This window comes from Mobula birostris, chromosome 13, assembly GCF_030028105.1.
Source record: "Mobula birostris isolate sMobBir1 chromosome 13, sMobBir1.hap1, whole genome shotgun sequence".
Taxonomy (NCBI): domain Eukaryota; kingdom Metazoa; phylum Chordata; class Chondrichthyes; order Myliobatiformes; family Myliobatidae; genus Mobula; species Mobula birostris.
Genome location: NC_092382.1, coordinates 21,740,766 through 21,765,162, shown reverse-complemented (window position 1 = coordinate 21,765,162; position 24,397 = coordinate 21,740,766). Strand labels below are relative to the sequence as shown.

Here is a 24,397-nt window from a genome sequence, read left to right as displayed (position 1 = left end):
CGAGGAGAAAGTGGAACCTCTCCATAGTCACTGAGAGTTCAGAGTCTCCGAGAGAGGGCAGTGTGGGGGGGAGGGTCACTGAGAGTTCAGAGTCTCCGAAAGAGGGCAGTGTGGGGGGAGAGTCACTGTTCCCAGAGACTGCAGGAAGATGTCATTCACCTGACGCATTGACCTGGGGAATGAGAACTCCGTCACCGATGGAAGCTGGATATACAGCGTCAAAGATCTGGCTGTGAGCAAGTTTGCACTTCCTTAGGGGGTTGCTCTGTTAATGAACCGGAGTACTGAAATGAACGGATATTTCACCGTGATTTTCACCTGCTCCCGGAATCTGGACTGAGTGGCGGCATAAATGAATGTGTTCGTGCAGCAGCTGAAGTTCCTTAGCAAATATCCGGCATAGGCGAAAATAATTTCCGGGTCATTCCCCTGTGTTCCTATCCAGGTGATGTGATAGTAGATAAATTCTGCAACATTCGTCAGCCACAGGAGGATGAAGCTGCTGGAGAGGGTGAAGAGTAAAATCACAGGCCTCTTCCGGCTCTCCATCTCTGGGTCTCTGCTGTTTCCCCCCTTGCTCTGACCCCTCAGACCCCTACGGACCCGACTGGCCACTAAAATGTGCCTGACGGTCAGAGCGTTGAGCAGAAGAATCCCCCCGAATGGGAGGAACGGAGTTAAAATGATGTCAAACCAGTCATACGCCACCCACGCCGGTTCAGTGAAGTAACTTGGCGTCGGATAGCAGAATCATGGTACATTATTAAAGATCTCTCTGGGCCCGTGAGTGAAGTGGAGTGGACAGAATGGAACGCTAGATGCCGCTAGAACCACGGCCGCCGCTCTCCTCTGCAGTACTTTGTTTTCAGTTTCTGACAGAAAATGGCAACAAACCGATAGAAGGTGAAAGTGACGGTGAACCAGACGGAACAGTTCACGGCAACGCGGGACAGGACACGGAGAACAGTGCATACAGAGGTGACGTTCAGGAAACAAACGGGAAAATAATGATAATTGAGTTAATACAAAATGACCTCAGTAATAATGACCAGTAGATCCGCCGCTGCCATGGTCACCAGGTACCGTGTGGTGCAGAAGGAGAGGCCGCACGTTCCCGGGTACAGAATGACAATCGTCACTAAATTCACTGGAGAAAGAGAACGGAATGACATAAACATTATGATTCGCAATCAGGCACCCCAACTTAATCGCCCTCCACTATCCATCAAGGGTAAGGTTGAGTTATTGTTAACCTCAGATTCACAGCTATCGGAATCCAATGATTCACCAATCACGAGCATTAAGGAGTTTCGTCTGATATCCGTCGTGAGCAGTGTATTTATTCTTCTGAAATTTTGCCTCAGAGGCCTCGACTGCACAGTGCAGGATACATATTCCCTGCACCCAGACTGTGAATCATATAATCATAGAAATCTGCAGCGCATTACAGGCCCCTCGGCCCACAATGTTGTACCAACCATGTGGACTCAACTGGAGATTATCTGCAATATTTGCAAAGCTTTTATCTTGTTCAGTGTGAATGAATGCTCAGGTCATTGTTTGAATGAAGCTGCTTCGTGACAAGGTGTCCAGTCCACTGAATCCAATCCCCGTCACAGTCCCGCCACGTCAGAGGCCAAGAGGGTGAACATTCCTCTATTGAGAGTAGGTACTTCTTAAGCAAGGAGCGGAAGTTGCACGCGATACACTAATTTTTGCCTCATAATATCGAGGCGAAGATGGAGTAGGAAAACATTACTCCGACAGTGGGATAAAAGTTACTTGCTGAGAATATCAACTGACCATCTCTGAATCTAACTGGTTGCCCTATTTACACGTGAACAGTGAACAGTGTTACAGGTGAGCGGAGAATTGGCACGCGAGGAATTTCCTAAATATTATGCAAATCGTTATTTTGGTAGCACTTCGCTTTTAATTTTCCCTACACATTACATTTATCCACTTTTTTTAATTGCCATGAATTTTCGCACACATCGAGATTCATTAAATTGCACTGGATCATCCTGGCGTCCTCATAATTCTCCACATCATGTAATTTCACCTCGCCGGGAAAAACAAAACCTGCCCTCATAATTCCCCACATCGCCCAATTTCAATTCGCCCAGAACGTCAGAAAAAACAAACGTCCACGTAATTCTCCACATCGCCCAATTTCACATCGCCGGGAATGCCAGAGAAAAAAAATATCCCGTCCTCATAATTTCCCAGAACGCCAAATTTCACCTCGCCGGGAACGCCAAATAAATAAAACCCGTCCTCATAGTTCTGACATCAACTAATTTCACCTTGCGGGAACAATAAAACCCATCCTTATAATCCTCCACATCGCCGAATTTCACTTCACCGGGAACACCAGAAGAAATTAAAACGCCTGGTCCCGACCTAATCGACATAATCGATATCATATCATGACAGACGGGGTTCCATTCTGTGCGGCACCACACATATACCCTAAAAATGGAATAATTTATTGCCAATATTTGTATTTTTTGTCTGACAACGATTGCTCAACGCAAACTCGTACATCTCTGTCTTTTCCACGGGGGAATTTATCCGAGATAATACTTATTATTTCATACTTTACAGGGGATTGGAGAATCGTTCCTGTTATTGCGGGTGGACTAGACAGTTCAGTTTGCCCTTGACAGTTTCTTTAAGTACGCTGTGTTCACCAACACTTGATATATTTGAAATGTTTTGCTAATTAAAACTTCTGAGACTTTCGAAGATGACAAACATCTCGTACAACGTGCACACGACAGCATTACGCACTCGAGGTACGTTTTATCCAGCTCCCGGCGATCTAACTGCTTTCACTTTACCCACTCCAGCAGTTTAATGAATGTACTTTCCCCATTTATTCCTGGTTTTCATCGGCACCTTCATTCCCGACCATTACTGGTAATTTGTGGCGTTCTCTTTCTTTAAATCGGAACCAGAAGTACTTGCGTTGTTGTTGTTTAATTATTCTGTTTTTTATTTGTTGCCGTTACAAACTCAGACAAAGTTTCACACAACTGGAAGTGCTGCGCTCACTCACCAGGAACTCCAGTGACGGCGATGATCACGTACAATATCTTTTCCACACCGAAATCCACTGTCCGCATGTTCCACTTGAAGTGAACTTTCCCTCTAATGATGCGAGCAGCCTCTCGGAATGAACTGCGGAGTCAGCGCATTCCATGTGCTTTATCGCCAGTCGATCCCCATAGGGATATAATGGTTCAATCACAGTTAAAAACAGAGAAGGAAGAATAGGAATAAAGAGCCAAGAGAACTACTCCCTGGGACCCATTATGTTCATTGCGAAACTACAAGGAGCAAAGCAGCTGATTCGTCTGCTGGGTGAACATGGAGAAATGCGTTCTACTGGATATTGTGTAAGACATAACATTGTATCAGATATTGTTTTGTAATTTCCGATACTCTTCGACCTGACTTGTTTAATAATTAAACTTCGAACTACAGAGGACCAGTTAAGGCAATATATGGGGGCAGGCACTGCACCAGGGTTCTCTCAAGAATGAGAAAAGAAAAATCATAAATCATATGAACAGGCTGAGGGTAGCAGACACCAACAAAATCAACAAACTCATTCGTAAGGCGAGTGATGTTGTGGGGATGGAACTGGACTCTCTGACGGTGGTGTGTTAATACGCCCCCTTGTCACGGCAAAATCTCCAGTGTTAGTAACATTTCTTTATTGTCTTTAACATTATGTGTCTTTGCGGATCTGCCTGAATGAATGTGCTATTTTAGTAAAGATACCAAGTATCTGTCAGTGATATTTAAAATAAAACTTTCTGAATTAAATCTCATTGGCTGTTGATGACACATGTCTATGTGCACTGTGTTGTGCTCCTCCTGTACCCAATAATATGGCCACTGATTGTATATCCGTGGTCTTCTACTGCCGTAGCCCGTCCGGTTCAATATTGGACATGTTACGTGTCCAGTGATGCCTCTCGGCACAGTGCAGTAGCAGCGTGATTATTTGAGTTACTGTCGTTTTCCTGGCAGATTGAATCAGCTCCGCCTTTCTCCACCGATCTCTCTCATTAACAAGACGCTTTTGCTCTCAGAACTGCCACTACCTGATTTTTCCCCCGCACTATTCTCCGCAAACTGAGACTGTTGGACGTGACAACCCCCGGAGTTCAGCAGTTCCTGCGATATTCAGACTGCACCGCCTGGCACCAACAAACATTCCACTCTCAAAGTCACCGAGTGGGTAGGTGAGAGACCAAGAGAAGGTTTAACAGAGAGACATCTGCACCGTGTAAGTTGTCCTGTCAGGAAAAGTCTGTGATCTTGGCTCTTTTTCAGTGATTGAGGAGAATTCGACATGACCAAAGTTTACAGGGTGGTGTATATATTACAGTTGTTTTTAATAACAATGTACTTGATTGTATCCGTAGTAGCTTGGTAAAATCAGTGGGATCTTTGATGAGACATAAAGTATCAATAGACAATAGACAATAGGTGCAGGAGTAGGCCATTCAGCCCTTCGAGCCAGCACCGCCATTCACTGTGATCATGGCTGATCATCCACAATCAGTATCCAGTTCCTTCCGTATCCTCATAAACTTTGATTCCGCTATCTTTAAGAGCTCTATCAATCTCTTTCTTGAAAGCATCCAGAGACTTGGCCTCCACTGCCTCCTGGGGCAGAACATTCCACATATCCATCACTCCCTAGGTGAAAAAGTGTTTCCTGAACTCCGTTCTAAATGGCCTACCCCTAATTCTTAAACTGTGGCCTCTGGTTCTGGACTCATCCATCAGCGGGAACATGCTTCCTGCCTCCAGCGTGTCCAATCCCTTAATAATCTTATATGTTTCAATAAGGTCCCCTCTCATCCTTCTAAATTCCATAGTATACGAGCCTAATCGCTCCAATCGTTCAACATATGACAGTCCCGCCATCCCGGGAATTAACCTTGTGAACCTACGCTGCACTCCCTCAATAGCAAGAATGTCCTTCCTCAAATTTGGAGACCAAAACTGCACACAATACTCCAGGTGTGGTCTCACCGGGGCCCTGTCGAGCTGCAGAAGAACCTCTTTGCTCCTATACTCAATGTCGCTTGTTATGAAGGCCAGTCTGCCATTAGCTTTCTTCACTGCCTGCTGTACCTGCATGCTTGCTTTCAGTGTCTGATGTACAAGAACACATAGATCTCGTTGTGCTTCCCCTTTTCCTAACTTGACTCCATTTAGATAATAATCTGCCTTCCTGTTCCTTACCACCAAAGTGGATAACCTCACATTTATCCACATTAAACTGCATCTGCCATGCATCCGCCCACTCACCCAGCCTGTCCAAGTCACCCTGCATTCTCATAACATCCTCCTCACATTTAGATTATGAATACACGTAGTCTTCCTTTATTGTCATTTAGTAATGCATGCATTACGAAATGATACATTATTTCCTCCGGTGTGTTATCACAAGACAGGAGACAAACCAAGGCTTAAAAAACTGCCAAAACCATATAATTATAACATATAGTTACAAACCGTGTAACAATACCATAAATTGATGAAGAAGTCCGTGAGCACAGTAAAGTTCAAAGTTTCTTAAATGTCCCACATCTCACGCAGACGGGAGAAGGAAGAAAAACTCTCCCTGCCATGCCGACCACAATCTGACTCTGAGTCATCCGAAAACTTTGAGCTCTGATCAGCTCTCCGACACCAAGTACTGAGCGCCATTTCTGCACGAACGATTAGACCTCCTTCTCGGTCGCCAAAACCAGGCAAGGCCGGGGATTTTGAGGCCTAACCTCTGAAAGATTCCCGACCACACAGTAACGACAGCAGCGGACGGGCGTTTCAGAAATTTTTTCCAGATGTTCTTCTGTGTTTTCACGTCCATTCTCCATCAAATCAGAATTGTCCACGGCCCCTGTTTAACAGATACGACATAATTTTTCACCGGAGAGCTGCACACGCGCGGAGCACTTCCATCTTCTCCTCCCGCCTATTTCACAGTGCCACCCAGATTTGTGTCATCTGCACAAGTTTGCTACTGTTACTTTTAATCTCTTCCTCTAAACCATTAATGTATACAGTATTGTGAACAGCTGCGGTCCCAGCACTGAACCCTGCGGTACCCCACTGGTTACCCCCTGTCATTCCGAAAGGGACCCGTTAATCGCTACTCTTTGTTTCCTGTCAGCCAACAAATTTTCAATCCATGTCAGTACTCTGCTCCCAATACCATGTGGCCTAATTTTACCCACTAATCTCCCATGTGGGACTTCATCAAATGCTTTCTGAAAGTCCAGGTACACTACATCCATTGGCTCTCCCTTGTCCATTTTATAGTTACATCCTCAAAATTTCCAGAAGATTAGTCAAGACCGATTTCCCCTTCATAAATCCATGCTGACTCAGACCTATCCTGTTACTGCTATCCAAATATGTCGTAATTTCATCTTTTATAATTGACTCCAGCATCTTTCCCACCACTGACAACAGGCTAACCAGTCTATAATTCCCTGTTTTCTCTGTCACTCCTTCCTTGATAAGTGGGACAACATTAGCCACCCTCCAATTCACCGAACTGATCATGAATCTATAGAACATTGGATTACCAATGCGTCCACGAATTCTAAAACCAGCTATTTAAGTACCCTGGGATGCAGACCATCAGGTCCTGGGGACTTATCAGCCTTCAGGCCTAACAGTCTATCCAGCATCATTTCCTGCCTAATATATATTTCCTTCAGTTCATCCATTATGTCAGAGAGTGCTCTGCAGATGTTGGGGTCTGTTTGTGTTATAACCGTTGGGAATTAAACCTGGAGCGCGGCCATGAAAGGAGAAGCTGTGAGTTAAAGGGGAGGGAGAGAAATAGCCCAAAATATCCTCATCTCACGGGGTGGGAGGGGTGGATGTTCACAATTCAGATGATCGCAATTTAATTGTCAGTCCGGGTCTGGGTTCCTGCAGAGATCTCAGTTCCTTCTCCCCGGTCCGACTGAACTGATTCTCCACCAGCCTGAAACAGATGGGAGATTAAAGATGAAATAAATAGATTACAACAACATTGTCAGTAACGGGGGACTGGGGTTAATGTTTCAACAACACACACAGACAAATATCACCAAAAAACCCGCGGATCCGCTGATATTTTATCACATTGAACATTAACACAAACACTCACCCGATCCACTTCAGACTCGGGAGGGTCAGTATGAGGCGGCGGAGAGCGGGGACAGATCGGTCTGTCAGCGAGTTTAATGCGAGGTCCAGCAACGTCAGTGATCGGTTTACACTGAGAGCGGAGACGAGATCATCGACTCCGGAATCTGTGAGCCCGACATTGATCAGCCTGGAGATGAGAGAGAGTGAGGGTGAAGGACACAGAGAGACAGGAGACGGTACAAATCTCCAGTGTTAATCAGTAACACAATTACTGATCACATTAATGTTCAGTGTCAGACACCCAGTGACTGTAAACACAATCTCCCACAGTCTGGTACTTACACTAGTTCCTGTATTTTACACTCCGGGTTCCTCAGAGCCGCAGACACCAGTTTCACTCCTGAATCTCCCAGTTTATTCCCCGCAAGTCTAAAGACAAACAGGAAAATTGATGAACAAAGTGATTCAAACCGCGGGCCTGAGGGAATTTCTCTCACTTGGATATTTCAGGAAACATTAAACCCTTCAGTAAATCACTGATCGGAGTTCCCATCACTGTCAATGTCCCTCACTGCTCAGCTCCAGGGTATTCAGTGAATGTCAGTAATTTAGTCTGTCGGTGTGACCCTGTAAACTCCACATATTCTGTCCCATTCCCCAATGGTTAGAAAAGTGTTCCTGATGTGAGAGGGTCGGAAAGGGTAAGGTTGAAGGGTTAAATTCCCACAGGAGGAAGGGGGATGGGGAAGAGAGAAGAGTCTTGGCCTGACACCTCGACTGTACCTCTTCCTAGAGATGCTGCCTGGTCTGCTGTGTTCACCGGCAACTTTGATGTGTGTTGCTTGAATTTCCAGCATCTGCAGAATTCCTCTTGTTCCCACAGGAGGAAGTGGGATGGGGAAAAGAAATCCCACAGGAGGAAGGGGGATGGGGAAGAGAGATCCGACTGGAGGAGGGGGGATGGGGAAGAGAGATCCCGCAGGAGGAAGGGAGATGGGGAGGAGAGATCCGATAGGAAGAAGGAGATAGGGAAGAGAGATCCCACAAGAGGGAGGGATGCGAAAGTAGAACTTATGCGAGCGGTAGTTCTTAATTGGAGTCTATAACCTGCAACGGACATAATAATATGTGGGCTGGGATGGCAGTGATAGTGACACATGGAGGGAATACCGACACACAGAGACGTTTCCTCTCCCTCTCATGGGGCAGTCAACTGACCCAGCTGCTGCAGTCAGTGTCGGCCTGGGTATCAGTAACAATGAGAAGGAATATTGTCAATGGCCGTCACAGGCAGTGAGAAACACAGCCGTTCCAATGGTTTACTACCATTAAAGTGATGGCCGTTGTTCACTGATCTGATGAAATTTCCAACATCCCTTCACAAGGTATCACAGAACACTCCTGTCCTTGGGGAATTAGTGAACAATCCCCAGGGTATTTGTCACAATTCTTCACAATCTGATTGACTGCAGTTTCACCCAAATCCCTTTACATTGAAACAACACAATGCAACAGTTTCACAGCTCAGAGTGAGAGATAAATCAAGTTACCTTAAATCCCGGCACTTGTGCAGCCCGGGTCCCAGCCGCTGGATTCCTTCACAGTGAATGCGGCAGCGAAACAGGTCGAGGTGTTTTATTGTGTCACAGAGTCCGATGACATGAGACAGGACCGCGCAGTCAATCGGGGTCAGTGTCATTCCACTGAATGAAAGTGTTTCCACAGATCCCAGAGCGGCCTGAGCCAGTCCAGGATTCTGAGACTCAAACAGGTAGTGCAATGTGTTCAGGAGGCTCCTTTTACCATCTTGACTCTCTGCGTTTTCAATCTGGCGTCTAACCTCCTCCTTCACCCAGTCAATCACCCGGCAGGTTGTTTCATGATGAAATGGACCCAGAAACTCCTCCAGGCCCCGAGCTGTCATTGGGGAGGAGAGACCAGCAACAAAGCGGAGAAATACCTCAAATCGCCCATCTTTTGTGCTGTGGGCTTCAGTGAGGAATTTTAGGATATCCCCGGTATTTAGAGTCAGGAATTGTGCGACTGCAGCTACAAACTCTTGGATGGTGAGATGTGGGAATGTGTACACCACGCTCCGGGCACAATCCTCTCTCTCCAAAAGCTCCATCAGGAACCCGGACAGGAACTGGGAAGGCTGCAGATTGTAGTTGATCAAATCTCCATCTGCAAACACAATCTTCTTCTCGGACACTCCTCTGAAGGCCATCTGACCAACCCTGAGAAACACATCACGGGGGTTCTCTATCTCACGGCCGTGGTTTTTCAGGATGTTGTAAATATAGTAGGAATACAGTTGGGTGATGGTCTTGGGAACTCGCTGCGGGTCCCTGACTCTTTGTGTGAAGAAGGGACCCAGTGCCAGAGCGAGGATCCAGCAGTAGGAGGGGTTGTAGCTCATGGTGTACAGGATTTCGTTCTCCTCAACGTGTTTGAAAACAACTGCTGCCACCTTCCGATCTTTGAAATACCTGATAAAATATTCCTTTCGCTCCTCAGCATCAAATCCCAGGATTTCAGCCCAGATAGTGATCTTCGCCTTTTCCAATAAATGTAACGCAGTGGGACGGGTGGTCACCAGCACTGAACACCCTGGGAGCAGCTTCTGCTGGATTAAACTGTACACAATGTCAGACAATTCACACCACCACTCGGGATCTGGACACTGGTGCTTGGGTTCTGTATCTCTCCGACTGTCAGAAAAATCGATTCTGTGTTTGAATTCATCCAAACCATCGAATATAAACAGCAATCCCTTTGGGTTCTCCCAGACCTCTCTCAGGCAATTCTCAAAGTAAGGATATTGATCTAGAATCAGTTCCCTCAGGTTTATCCTGCAGTTAATGGAGTTTAAATCCCGGAATTTGAAACTGAAGACAAACTGGAATTGTTGGTATATTTTTCCCGTGGCCCAGTCATAAACAATCTTTTGAACCATTGTTGTTTTCCCGATCCCCGGGACTCCGGCCACTGCTGCTGAATTCCCAGATTTGGATTTAGTCCCGGAAAAGCTGCTCTGAAACAAATGATCCGTCCGTATTTTTTCCAGCTCTCTGCAGAGATGCTTTTCTCTCCACTCATCGTGGTCTCTTCCTCTTGCCAGCAGCTCATGTTCCACCAGTGTCCGATCTCGGACAGTAGAAATGACCGTGAGCTCAGCGTATCGATCAACCAGCTGGAAAACCTTCACCTTCTCCCTCATCAGGATCGTGTTCACTCTCAGTGTTTCAGTTTGTGCCCGCAGAGTCTCCTTGTGTTTCTGTTGAACATCTTCCATGGGAACAGACAGTGGACAAACTGTTAGATGCCTCAACTCAGAACTCAGTATGTAAGTACACAAGAGTTAGCTCAAAGTTATTACATTAATTGAATTTATCAATGGATTTTTGTACAGCAAAGTAAATTTGATGAACAGACTTCAGTCTGGACAGACATGCGCCATCTAGATAATCACATTTCCACATTAATTGTGCTGTGAAGGCGAGTATTTTCTTGGTAGTTTACTGACCCCCGACTGTACCGTACTGGACACCCTCCCACTACTGCCAGAGCTATCATTGTTTCTGTGAAAGAACTTTGAAAGTCCAGTGTTGATCTGGCTATGGAGATCGAGAAAAGGGTAGCGGGCATTCTGTCAAATGTACAGGGCGGCTTCCTCTACCACCCTCACTGATTCAAAATAAAATAAAGTAGCTTCTTTGATCAGAATGTGCACTGTCGTGTTTGGTTCGGGGAGAAAATGTGAATATCTTGTTCAGAAGATTGAGACAGTCCGCATTGAGACACAAAACGCAGACAATCCTCCCCCCCCCCCGCCCCAATCATCACAGATGCTGCTCAGCTCACTGAATTCCTCCAGAAAATGGTTTGAGACGGCAGATCTGCAGTCTCGTGTCTCTTAAAGAATATGTGCTGTAAACACTGAACAGATTTAAGATTCAAGATACACAAGTGTAAAGGAGAATGAAATTATTGTTTTTCCGGATCTGATGTAGCACAAAAACTCAGATAAGGAAAGCAATGATAACACAATGAGTATAAATACATACGATACACGAGTCACTCTGACCTCAGGTGGTTCTGACAGAAAATTTTTAAACCGTGCTGCTGGTGGTGTTGTGTTGTTAGTTGTGGAAGGGTGGCTTAGTCATTGGAAGTGTTGATCAGTCTTCCTGCTTGAGGAAAGTAACTGAGTAAAGTCCGGTGGTCCTGCTGTGGATGCTACGTCACATCCTCCCTCATGAGAGAGGGGCAAACAGCCCATAGGCAGGATAGGGGGAATCCTTTCTGATGCTGCTGGCCATTTTCCGGAGCCTTTCTGTATATACGTCCCTGTTGGAAGGTAGTCTGGGGGAGCTGGTGATACGTTGGGCAGTTTTGACTACCCGTTGTAGACCCTTCCAGTCCACCACAGTTATGCAGCATGTTGGCCTGCCCTCTGCAGCACAGCATAAAAGGACGCGAGTGTTGATGTGAGTACAGGTCAGACAACGTCTGTGGAAAGGGGAGAAAGAGGAGATGCTACTGGTCTATGACTTTGAATACAAGTTTGATAACCATGCTGATTACAGGTCGGGAGGTGAAGAAGAGAGCAGAGACCGAGGAATTTCAGTAGCAGGTATTACGGGATTTCAGCTGTCACAGGACCTGCATAGAACACAGAACCTTCGGCCCACAATATTTGTGACAGGATGATGACACATTAAACTCATCCCACCTCTTCGTTGTTCCTTATTCCACCATTCTCTCAATGTTACTTTGCCTGTCGAAATCGCTAACATTTGTCTGCATCACCAACCCTGACGGCATGTTGCAGGCACACGCTACTCTGTGTAAAAGAAAATGTACTGTACATGCTTTCCCCATCTCACCCCAAATCGATAACCTCCATTATCTGATATATCTGCACCGGAAACACTCTGACTATCTTCACCTGTCAATTTTATAACCCAATATATGGTCTCTCTTCCACCCTTCACACTTCAGATGAAGGAATCCAAGTTTGCCTACCCACTATTTAAAGTTTATGTAGCACATCTCTTTCAGCACCCACTAAGACTTTCACACCTTTCCTGCAATGGGGGACTGATTGCACCAATTCTCCAAGTGCTGACAAACCGGAGTTTTATACAGCTGCGACATAAAGATTCACATTCAGAGAGCTGTGGACATGGACATCAATATCCCTCTAGATATGAATGCTGTAAGGGTCGTGACCTTTACTCTATACCTCCCCCATATGTTTGATCTCAGGAATTGCAACAACTCACACTTATCCGGATTAAACTCCATCTGCTATTTCCCCATTCGCACCTGCAACTGATCTATATCCCGATAGATTGTTTGACACGCCTCTTCATTCTCCACAACTCAGTGTCTCATTTCAGCATCAGAAACCTTACCTTTCCTTTTCGGACTACATTTACAGCATCTCCCGTCAAGACACACAGGCGCTACGGTCGTTGACTTTAATCCCATTTGGAACACGCCGGTCCCAAATTCTGATCAGCTGATATTTAATCAACCCCACATACCTGATGGGTATTTGCCCAATAACAGCTGCTCGGGTCTCACTGTGTGTCAGGACCCTGCCAGGGCTGTGTGCGGTCTCACAATATGCCAGGACCCTGCCGGGGGTGTGTGGCATCTCACAGTGTGTCAGGACCCTTCCAGAGCTGTGTGGGGTATCACACTGTCTCAGGACCCTGTCTCAGGACCCTGTTGGACGTGTGTGGGTCTCACAATGTGTCAGTATCCTCTCCGGGTTGTGTAGGTTTCACTGTGTGTCGGGACCCTGCTGGGAGTATGTGAGCTGTTCGTCCAATGTATTCGGATGAAATAGTGAGTGTAGGAAAACATTGATTGGTGAAATAGCTGCTTCAGAGAACGTGACAGCAGTGGAAATGATGTTCTACAATAATCGGGGAGAGAATCCGTTTCCTATTCAGAAATGGGTGTGGGAATTTCAGTGCTGTGTCTGTTCCCTAAACAACATGACCAACAGTGAAGAAGAAGTTTGCATGTTTGTAGAGATTTACCAAATCCATGGTGCAGGGAAACTGGGGGTCTCCGTAGTCTGAATATGGACTGGAAAAACATTGACAGAAGTGAGAGAGACGTGAGGAGTTTGTAAATTTCCTGTTTCACCTATCTCTGATCTCATATGAAAATTAACATCTTTGGAATTTGTTCTTGGAAATGAGAGCAGCTGAACCATGGTACATAACCATGATTCCTTACCGTGAATCCCAACTCAGATCCCTTACGTTACTGTTCAAGAGAATAATCGGATAAAACTTGGGCTGCAATAATTCTTTCCTTCGCGCTCTCCTCTCTTAAATGTGCAGTTGCGTGATCCAGCTCAGTGTGCGATTATGAAGCCTTATAATCTCTTGAGCCCATGCACTGCCCCGGGATACATTTTCATAGACAGTACGTGCTTATGGATGTAGTAAGCCTCCCATCCAGATGGTCACAATTTAATGAATTGCAATATTATTTATAGATATTTTCATTCCTTTTCACAACCCTCAGTTTCTCTGTCCTAATTCCCACCCCTTACCCTTTCACAACGTCCATCACACAAATCGGCACACATGGATTTCAGCTTCTGTGCACTGAGCTGATGACTTTGCCCCAATCTCACCATCACTAACCCCGTCTCTTGATGTACTTCCCAGGATTATTGATCTGGGAGTTAAACTGGATAACTGAAGCAGGGATTGCAGATGTGAACAGAGTGGGGTTTATGTGCTGTTTAGGGTTGAACAGGGCTAGTTAGGGTGCTACCTGCTTTTCTCATTAAACTGATAATGTCATTGATATTCAGTGACGAGAACGTCAATGGACTCGCAAATCTAAAAATATGAGGGAATTTTGAAAAATGATTTCGTATGAGGGCTGTTTCGGCGGTTGGGTGGCTGCAGGGAAATGATTTCACCTTGAGCAGTGAAATAACGGAAGGTTCTCTGATTTTCACTCCTCCAGATCATTCACTTCTCTTTGACTCCAGTGGAGGGGTCTGTCATTGCAGGACCAAAGAGGTGTTATCCGTTTTAGCAAACTCCCCAACTCTCTGCGTTATTCCGCATAATGTCCTGTGAAAACTCTCCCTTCAGCAAACATTCCCCATTTGCACTGTGTCACGGTGCCAATGCTTGCCTGGTGAAATCCCCGTGGCTCCACAACGAAATGGCCCTGCACAATATCAGCAATTGGTGGAAAAAGCGGTTTCTTCACTTACCTTTCAGCTCACTGGGAATCTTCGGTACGGGTTGATGGACAGGAACACAACCTGTATGGGTTTAAGCAATTTGAGCAATTCAAAGATGTAAAATTATTATGTAAGGTTTTGAATCCAAAATTAAATTCATCTGTGATATTATCTCACCATGTTGCTGAATTTCTTTCAGTATTTTGTCCAACTTTGGAACACCAATCCGCATTTTCACAAAGGTTTCCCACATCACCCTCCGGGCGCGGGAGCCTTTCTCCATCACCAGGCTCAGGAGGAGTTTAGAACTGTCCGCCCGCTCTCCCTTATCAGCGAGATCAGAGATTTTCTGTGAAGAGTAACAGTGAACATATTGGAGACTGACAGATTCACACAGAGAATGAGAAGTAAATGATGTGCTCTGTAACGGGATCACACTGAGCAGTCACCCGGACGGGTGCTGATCCTTTTCATTTTTAAATCTTTTTATTAATTATTATTGAAAATCAACAACAGAGAAAAGTACATCAAAATAATCAAGACAACATATCCATATGTAGAATAAGAGTTAAACTATCAACGAAGCTGAACAGCATATCATTATGGAAAAAAGAAAGGAAAAAAAACCCCTGCTAACTAAAACAGGAAGAAAAGAAAACTAATAACAATGAAAACAAACGGGTAAAAAACCCATTTGGAGCACAAACCCGGAGTTATGCGCCATACTAGCTTCCATTGAAATAAAAGGCGACAATCCTCTAACCAGATCCATATACCCAAGCATCAGAAAAGGACCATCTTTATTAACTCAAATCAAATGATAATAATGGGCGAAAGAACTCCGCCTTTTCTCGAAGTCAAATCTAGGATCAAAAGTTCGACTTCTGATTTTTTGCAAACTAAGACATAGCATCACCTGAGAGAACCATTGTATCAAAGTGGGAGCAGAGACATCTTTCCATTTTAATAAACTAGCCCTTCTAGCCAATAATGTGACAAATGCAATTATGTATTCGTCTGATATAGAAATACCGTGAATATATTGAGGAATCATACCAAACTAAACTGTCAATTTATTAAGTTGTAAATTGATTTTTAAAGCTTTAGAAATTGTAGAAAAAATAGATTTCCAAAATTGTTTCAATACAGAACACGACCAAAACATATGTGTCAATGCAGGTATCTCAGTTTTGCATCTATCACACTGACTATTTACATTAGGAAATATTTTAGACAATCTCCCCTTTGTCAAATAATAACGATGTACAATTTTAAATTGAATTAGAGAATGACTGGCACAAATCGTAGAAGAGTTAGATAGCTTCAAAATTCGCAACCAATCCTCTGTTATCAAGGTCATGTTAAGCTCTCTTTCCCAATCTTGCTTAATCTTAAGTAAAAGATAGTTATACTGTTGTAATAGTAAATTATAAATTTTCCCAATGAAACCTTTCACTAAAGGGTTCATTTTTAAAACAATATCTAACAGGTCAGAGTCTTGCATATATGAAAAATTACTTAAATATTCTTGTAAGAAATGTCTGACCTGAAGATATTGCAAAAAATGTGATTATGAGAGAGAGGATGTAGTTACTAATTTCTCAAAGGACATCAATTGGCCTTCTTGAAACAAATCCATAAAGAAAAAAAAATCCTTTATTCCTCCAAAGGGAAAAGGTAGGATCACTAAGTGAATGTTCAAAAAAATAGTTTCGATAAATTAAACTGAAAAGTTTTTTTTTTAAGATTATGCTGATCCTGAATGGACATGGACTGTACATTCTGAGTGCAGAGCACACGGAGGCACATTCACCGTGAACCTGGTCCACCAGTCAATGAGATCCTGGCTGGTCTGTGACCGCTTCATTGACGTGGCTCCAAATCCATCAATAATTCCTCTCCGGATTTGACGATGGAAATGACCATCACAGAGGAATAAAGAAGTCAGGAAGGTTTTTATAACAGAGAGAACAGTCTCAGAGAAGTTGCTGAAAATATTATTTGCTTCATCTCCTCAGACGCCAGTGTCCAGCATGCCAGCCGATTACCAGTTGACACCTGATGCCTTTCCTTTATCTTTTCCAGTGAAGGTTTACTCAGTGATTCCACATTACAATATGTCACTATTTTCCTATCCGCACTGTTTGGAGTGACAGATTATAACACAATCATCTCCACCCAGAACACAACACACTCCAGCTCCTGTGGCACCCACAGATAAAGCCACGGTTCTGACTGACGTCCTGCTACCACGCTGCACGATCTTCCCAAACCGAAACTTCCTGTCATATTTCCATTTAATACTGTAAGCCCACACAACTGTTACCTGCTCAACTCACTCTGAACACTGAGCAGCCACCCACCAGTCCGCGGAGTCTTTTCACCTCTTTCTATCACTGGTTCAGATTCACATGTTTGAGATTCCATGTAGAGCATTTTTCCCAGTTTCTCCTGTATCTAATTTAATATCAGATGAGTCACAGTTCCGACACCTGGTGATGTGCGAAAATTCAAACCCCTTCTCCCTCCCACTCACCCGGTGTTCCTCTCCACTGAACTGATTCTCGGCAGTTAACGCCAGGCTCACTCCGTGCACCCCTCCTTCCATCGCCTGCTCCAGCCTGTCCCGGTAGAAATCCGTCAACTGCAGCAGCTGGAAATCATTCCAGCCTGCCAGGAGCTCGGTGATCATTGAGCTCGGACCTGTGAAGGAAAATAGGGAAAATTAAAGAAATTACTGACCCCATATTGGGCAGTAACTTTCTTTGTGGAAGGTAAAAATGGTGCTCCAGGTCACCAAACAGTCCGATATATATATGGGGGGAACGGGGTTAGACCGGTGGGGGGAGGGGAAGTGTGAGTGGGTATAGCTCCATCTGTTGAAAGCTGCTCGTTCGTGTCCCCGAGAATGTACCTCTCTATTTGTAAAGGACTCTGCTTCTTGCTGAGAATATAGTAACCCATCACCATCATTCTCCTGGTACTGCCCATCACCACGGCTCTACTCTGGCTGCCTGGTCAACCCCTTTCCTCAGCAAACCTCTGGGATATCTCACAAAATACTGTAGGAACTCAGCAGGTCAGACAGCGTCTATGGAGGAGAATAAACAATCAACATTTCGAGCCAAGGCCATTCATCGGGACTAGAAATGAAGGTGACGGAAATTCTAGATATTGCCACATTAATCTCTATTCCTTGTGGTCCTGAACCGAAACCTCAAATGTGTATTCCTCTCCATGGATGCTGCCTGACCTGTTGAGCTCTGACAATATTTTATGTGTCCTTTTGTTGCTCAAAACTTTCAGCATATGTAGAATGCCATGTATTCTGGAGTAACTCGCTATTTGAATGTAGATCACAATCTGTTAGAGGAGACAGTAATTGTACTCCATCCACATTGGGGAATGATTCCCCCAGAGATGTTACCTCTCTCTCTGCTCAGTTCCTTCACAAATATTTTGTGTATTGCCGATATCGGATAAAACCCAGACACACAGTCAGCACAATATTTATTAATTGAAATTATTCGCCAACATACCCGTGACCTTTCCTGATCCTGACGTCACTGGAACTCCTCCATTACGCACCCGTTCAGCTATTTTCAGTACAGTTGTGTTCAGATTTTGCTGCTCTGTAACAAACAAAATTAACAGGAGGGTCAGACATTAATTGAGGTATAAAAGGGAACACTGTTTTGTTTTTAAACGCAGGCAAGCACTTCCAAACATCTTGGGCCTGTCCACTGAAATCTTGACACGGCTGGATACACCTGTGCCCATTCACCCACAGTCACGCAATACCCACTCCCGCTCTGTCCATGGATTGCACGCTGAGCCAGGATTCTCCAGGGTACCTACTCGCCATATTGCAGGCAATTCCGTTTCAGGAACCGAATCAACGGAATGGTTTGGCAGGTTGAGCAGACTGTGTCCACTGGTTTCGTCCTCCTACCACTGGTGGCGCTATTGTGAGTAATGGACAACAGTTACAGCAGTGTGGGTTGAAATATTTCTGCTGACTAATGGGACATCTATTACTCTCGTCGTTGAATTATACAGATTTCTCAGTCACACCTGATTCTCACCGTCTGCTTTTAGTTTAACATCGCCTGGCATTGACAGCAACGGCAATATATGCTTTGAGCCAAAATCGAAGCACTCTGACATCCTGAACAATGCAATCAAGACATCTTCCGCTGAAACTAGTACATTTTCTCCGGCAGGACTATAATACCATAATTATCACCTGAACTCCGATCAAAATTTCTTTGAGTATATCACCTGTTCATTATCACACAGTATTCAACAGCAAGTTGACAAAAAAAGCTTTAAAATAAATAAAACATAATGCAGTAATTATTCAACAAGACAGACAGTATGTTAATATTTCATGTGCAGTAATTATTCAACAAGACAGACAGTATGTTAATATTTCATGTGGAAGACCCTGTATCGGAGCTGATCCTTTGTGTAGGGGCTATGTATCTGCTCTCTATCTGCATTGTATTCTCTGCTGTGTATTTATGATTTTTTTTATGGTAACCAGTCGCATCAGTGGGGCTGTGGTAAATTCAAAGGGAATCGTTTACATGTTTGTGCTTTGTTCAGTGCAGTACACAGCTGGGGAATGACAGATGTCACATCTTTTATTATTATCCACTCAAATACGTTGAAATTACACTTGGGTACACTTCAGTTTCATCGCTTCGAGATTGTATGTTTGCTGATTGCTAATAAAAGATCGGATATATATCACCGACATTTGTAACAATTATTATTGGAGCTGAGGGCGGGTCATGCAAGGATAACAAATCCGTTGGAGGTCGCCAGCAATGGTAATTTGGCTTGGTTAGAATTCACCGTTACATTCTCAACAGATGTTTCTCAATCTGTCGATCATTTTAAATATTCTGAGGTACTTGAATGTATAGAAAATAAGAAAGAGGATGTGCTGGAGCTTTTGAACGGTATTAAGTTAGATAAGTTGCCGGGACTGTATGAGATATACCCCAGGCTTCCGTGGGAAGCGAAGGAGGAGACTGCTGAGCCTCTGACGATGATCTTTGCATTATCAATAGGGTAGGGAGAAGTACTAGAGATTTGGACGGTTGCAAATATTGTTCCCTTGTTCAAGAAAGGGCGTAGAGATAACGCAGTACATTATAGAGCAGTGAATATTACTTCAGTGAATGGCAAATTGTTGGAGAAGTTTCTGAGAGGCAGGATCTATGAGCATTTGGAGATACATAATCAGATTAGGGATAGTCAAAATCGCTTTGTTAAGTGTTGGTCATGCCTTACGGACGTGATTGAATTATTTGACGATGGAACAAAACACATTGATGAAGGTAGAGCAGTGGATGTGGTGTATATGGATTTCAGTAAGGCATTTGATAAGGTTCCCCAGGCCAGACTCATTCAGTAGGTAATGCAGCATGGGATCCAAGAGACGTTGTTTTGTGGATCCAGAATTGGCTTGCTCACAGAACACAAAAGATAGTTGTAGATGTTAGAATTCTGCATTCAGGACGATGACCAGTGGTTTCACATTTGAAGACAGAAAAAATCTTAATGATAAGACTCTAGGCAGTGTGGAGGATCAGTGAGATTTTGGAGTTTGTGTCCATAAGACACTCAAAGCTGCTGCGCAGATTGACAGTGTTGTTAAGAGGGCGTATGGTGTGATTGCCTTCATCAACTGTGGGACTGAGTTCAAGATCTGTGAGACACAGAAACATAGAAACACAGAAACACAGAAATACAGGAACCCTACAGCAAAATACAGACCCTTCGGCTTAGAATGCTGCTGTACATGTATTTACTTAAGAAATTACCTCGGGTTACCCACAGCCCTCTATTTTTCTAAGCACCATGTTCCTATCCAGGGGACTCTTAAAGACCCTGTCGTATCCGCCTCCACCACCGTCGCTGGCGGCCTATTCCACGCACTCACCATTCCGCGTAAAAAAAAAACCTTGCCCCTGACATCTCCACTGTACCTACGTCCAAACACCTTAAAACTGTGCCGTCTTGTGTTAGCCCCTTCAGCCCTGGGAAAAAACCCACTGACTAACCACACGATCGTTAAAGCTAAAAAACAGACCTTCGTTAGACCTCACTTGGAGGGCTGTCTTTAATTCTGGTCACCTCACTACAGGAAGGATGTGGATACTGTGGAGAGAAAATGCAAAAGAGATTTTCAAGGATGTTGCCTGGATTGGATGCATGCCTTATGAGAATAGATTGAGTGAACTTGCTCTTTTCTCTTTGCAGCCACAGAGGATGAGAGGTGACCCGATAGAGGTGCATATGTTGATGAGAGGCATTGATCTTGTGGATCATCAGAGGCTTTTTCCAACCTGGCACGAGGGGCCATATTTTAATGTGCTTGGAACAAGGTACAGAGGGATGTCATGCAGATACTGGTGGGTACATGGAATGCACTGCCAGCCAGATGGGGGAGGCGGACACAATAGGGTACTTTCAGAGACTCTTAGATACCTATATGGAGCTTAGAAAGAATAGTTGGTTATGCTGTAGAGTAGGTTACATGGTCAGCACAACATTGTTTGCCGAAGGACCTGTATGTTCTCTCTTTTCCTGTTTTATCGTTTCACAACATTCAAGCACATTTGATTTAATGTGTCTTTTCTGACAATGATCAACATAAAAATACTTAAGTCAAAGCGAAAACATCAATTTCAAGTGATCTAAACCAACTCCAAATATAAAACACAAAATAATTAATTGTGTAAGTATTCATCCTCTTTTAATATGACACTAGATCTGCACTGGTACAGCCAGTTGGTTTTAGAAGTCACATGATTTGTTAAATGGAGATCTGTGCTTGGACACCTGTGTGCAGTCACGTTGTTTCAATTGATTGTAGTAAAATACACATGTATCTGGAAGGCCCAACTGCTGGTGAGTCAGTATCCTGGCAAAAAAAATACACCTCTAAGACAAAAGAACACTACAAGCAACTCTGCGAAAAGGTTACTGAAAAGCATAAGTCAGGAGATGAATACAGGAACAGTTCCAAGTCACTGAGTATCACTTGGAGTACAGTTAAGACAATGATCAATAAATGGAAAGAATATAGCACAGCTGTAAATCTGCGTAGAGGAGCTGTCCTCAGAAACTGAGTAACCGTGCAAGACGAGGACTGCTGAGGGAGGCCACCAAGAGACCTATGACAACTCTTGAGGAGTCCCAGGCTTCACTGGCTGAGATGGTAGAGACTGCGCAGACAACTGTTGCCCGGGAGCTTCACCAGTCACAGCTGTATGGGACTGTTGTAAAGAGAAACGCACTGTTGAAAAAAAAACAACTGAAACAAAATCTCGGCCAGAGTTTGCCAGAGGGCATTTGGGAGACCCGGAAGGTTCGGGTCCGAAGGTCTGATTAAATCAAAGCTGTGCTTTCTGGCCATCAGACTAAATGCTATGTTTGGTGTCAGCCAAACACTACACAGCATCAAAATCACAAGATTCCTACTGTGAAGCATCATGATGTGGGGACGTTGTACTGCAGCAGGCCCTGGAAGGCTTGTGAAGGTAGAGGGTAAAATGAATGCAACAAAAACAGGGAAATCCTGGAAGGAAGGCTGATGTAGTCTGCAGAAGAACAGTGACTGGGGAAAAAAAAAATCCAGCAAGACAATAAATCCAAGCATAAAGTCAAAGCTATACAGGAAAGCTTAAAAACAACAAAGTTGATGTCCTCGTGAGTCTAAGTCAGAGTCCATACCTTAATTTAATTGAAAATTTTTGGCTGGACTTGCAAAGTGCAATTCACTAACGATTCCCATGCAATTTCACAGAGCTTGAGCAGTTCTGTAAAGAATGGGGCAAAATTGCAGTGTCCAGATGTGCAAAATTGATTTCCACACAACTCAAACCTGTAATTGCTGCCAAAGTGTGACCTACTAAATATGGACTAGATGGGAGCCGGGGGGGTGGGTGTATATTATTTATCTATAGCATAAAATTATATATAAATAAATGCCAATAAATCTCACAACATATATCAGTGATAGTAAACCTGTTTCTGAATCTGAGAACTTTTATCTGACTGTTGTGTATTTTTTTTGTGTCCGTTAATCCTGTTCCTCATACTGTCGTAGGTAGTGTTAATCGAAGTGCACTCGAGTGTTATTTCAGTTTTATTTTATTTTTTTGTTTTGTAAATTTTCCGGATCGGTTTCAGACCGAAATATTATACCAAAGGAATACTTTAATATAGGCAGAGCGAACGTTTTTATTGCCTTTGTTATATTTTTACTACTCAGCTCAGTTTGGCAGATTTTCTTAAGCCTTGAAGTAAATTCTGTTGAAACATTTCTCTTTATCACACGATGATCTATTTTCTTTGTTTGTTGATATCCTTAATATACTTATGTTTCATATCGATCCATCTATTGTATTGAATCCTGATGCTCTGTCATACACTACAAGCTCTACTACACCTTTCGAAATGTTTAATGTTCTGTACTTTTCTAGTCAAATGCTCATGTTTATATGCCTGGAAATTAGTTCCATTATTTGAATTAAATGTTTTTGCTTTACTGATACAAGAGCGAATAATTTCAAATCATTCTGTACAGTTGGTGTGTTAAGGTATAATTCATTTTTTTCCCTGTTTTGCTACCCTATTTTTGTCTAATTCAGTAAATTAGGAGCGGGTTTAAAGCTAGAGAAAAAGGGCAGGCTTAGCGTTTTGCTCTGGAAAATGCTTCCATTTATTTTGATAACAGTAGTTGTTCCTTTTTGATTGTTAATAGGGTGATTATTGATGCTACTGCTTCATCAGATATTGTAGATATTTCACAAGTATTAGGTGTATATATTAGGAAGGTCTCTTATCCAAGAATGAGAGACAGAATAAAATGATTTTCGATAGTCCGATATCTGCTTTCCCTCCGGGTTTGATTTTGAATTATATAATCTATTATCAGTTCCTTAAATCCCTTCATACCCTAACGGTATTCTTTCTGCTCTTCTGTAAGTATATTGTGTTGCCTAAGTGAGTGGTTATTAGTTACTAGATACGCGATGTTACAATTTTATATATAAAATTGACTCATCAATATTAAGAGTCAATAATAACAGAGTAGGTGACGATAAATAGTCTTATAAACGCTGAATTAAAACTGTCCTTGAGGCTGGTGGTACTTATATTCAGCCTTTTTTATATCTTCTGACCCATGGGAGCATGAGAAGAGAGAATGTTTGAGGTGGGTTAGGGTTCAGCACCAGGAAATTGGCCGGGGTTAGCGTCTTACTAACTTAATGGAGTTCTTCCAGGTGGTTACAAAGGTGATGGATAAAGTTGCACATGCATATTGTCTACTTGGATTTCAGTTGGGTGTTTGACAAGGTCACACGTGAGAGGCTGATACAGAAAATTAATATGCTTGGGAACTGTGGTGATTGCTTTTTGGATTCATAGTCGTCTTCCCCATAAGAGACAGTTGGTAATGAGGTTTAACCTGGCTGGTGCTCTTTCACCAGTGATGTTCCACAAGGAACCACATTGGGATCGGCCATGTTTACACATATGCCCGTTTCCCCAAGACTGGCCTCAAAACCTACCCAACAACACTCTGGGAATTACTTTACCAGATGGACAACTTCGCTAGAGACCAACCACTCCCACTCCACCCACTCACCTATTTCAATTTAGGATGGGAATAAATGCTGGGGCTGTCAATGAGAGTTGCTTCCCAGAGATGCACTCAGCATCCTGGCAAATACATTTCCTATAATTCATATCCCAGAGATGCTCTCTTATCTGGACAGCTGCATTTCCTCCAATACACATCCTAGAAATCCTCAGAGCAAGCAGTATATTGCTTGTAGTGGGGTAGAGGGTGCCTCACTAAGACACTTGTAGCACAGCCACAAATTCCCCCTCTCTGACCAATCCTCCAACAATGAATCACATTTATACTTCTTCCTGCCTCATTCTGCGAACACATCACTCTCACATTTC

At 43.7% G+C, this 24,397-nt stretch overlaps 2 protein-coding genes across 12 annotated transcripts in view; one reads left to right on the top strand and one right to left on the bottom strand.

Annotated features, from left to right (window-relative positions):
• Nucleotides 1–24,397, top strand: part of LOC140208536 (uncharacterized) — a 541,825-nt gene that overhangs the window by 447,585 nt on the left and 69,843 nt on the right. The gene's annotated exons all lie outside the window — the stretch shown is intronic.
• The window catches only part of LOC140208504 (NACHT, LRR and PYD domains-containing protein 3-like), a 54,186-nt gene continuing 34,177 nt past the window's right edge, over nucleotides 4,389–24,397 (bottom strand). For 8 of the 11 annotated variants that reach the window (XM_072277223.1, XM_072277222.1, XM_072277220.1 and 5 more), the window contains 8 exons: nucleotides 17,944–18,036; nucleotides 16,941–17,107; nucleotides 14,582–14,753; nucleotides 14,435–14,485; nucleotides 8,724–10,461; nucleotides 7,516–7,602; nucleotides 7,193–7,360; nucleotides 4,389–7,027 (listed from right to left, as the gene is read on the bottom strand). In XM_072277223.1, the coding sequence (XP_072133324.1) occupies nucleotides 6,925–7,027; nucleotides 7,193–7,360; nucleotides 7,516–7,602; nucleotides 8,724–10,461; nucleotides 14,435–14,485; nucleotides 14,582–14,753; nucleotides 16,941–17,107; nucleotides 17,944–18,036 (2,579 nt within the window). In that variant the 3' untranslated portion in view covers nucleotides 4,389–6,924. Of the gene's footprint in view, nucleotides 7,028–7,192; nucleotides 7,361–7,515; nucleotides 7,603–8,723; nucleotides 10,462–14,434; nucleotides 14,486–14,581; nucleotides 14,754–16,940; nucleotides 17,108–17,943; nucleotides 18,037–18,262; nucleotides 19,938–20,507; nucleotides 20,532–24,397 lie in introns of those variants that run through there. The other 3 variants (XM_072277219.1, XM_072277228.1, XM_072277227.1) reach the window with 3 other exon arrangements.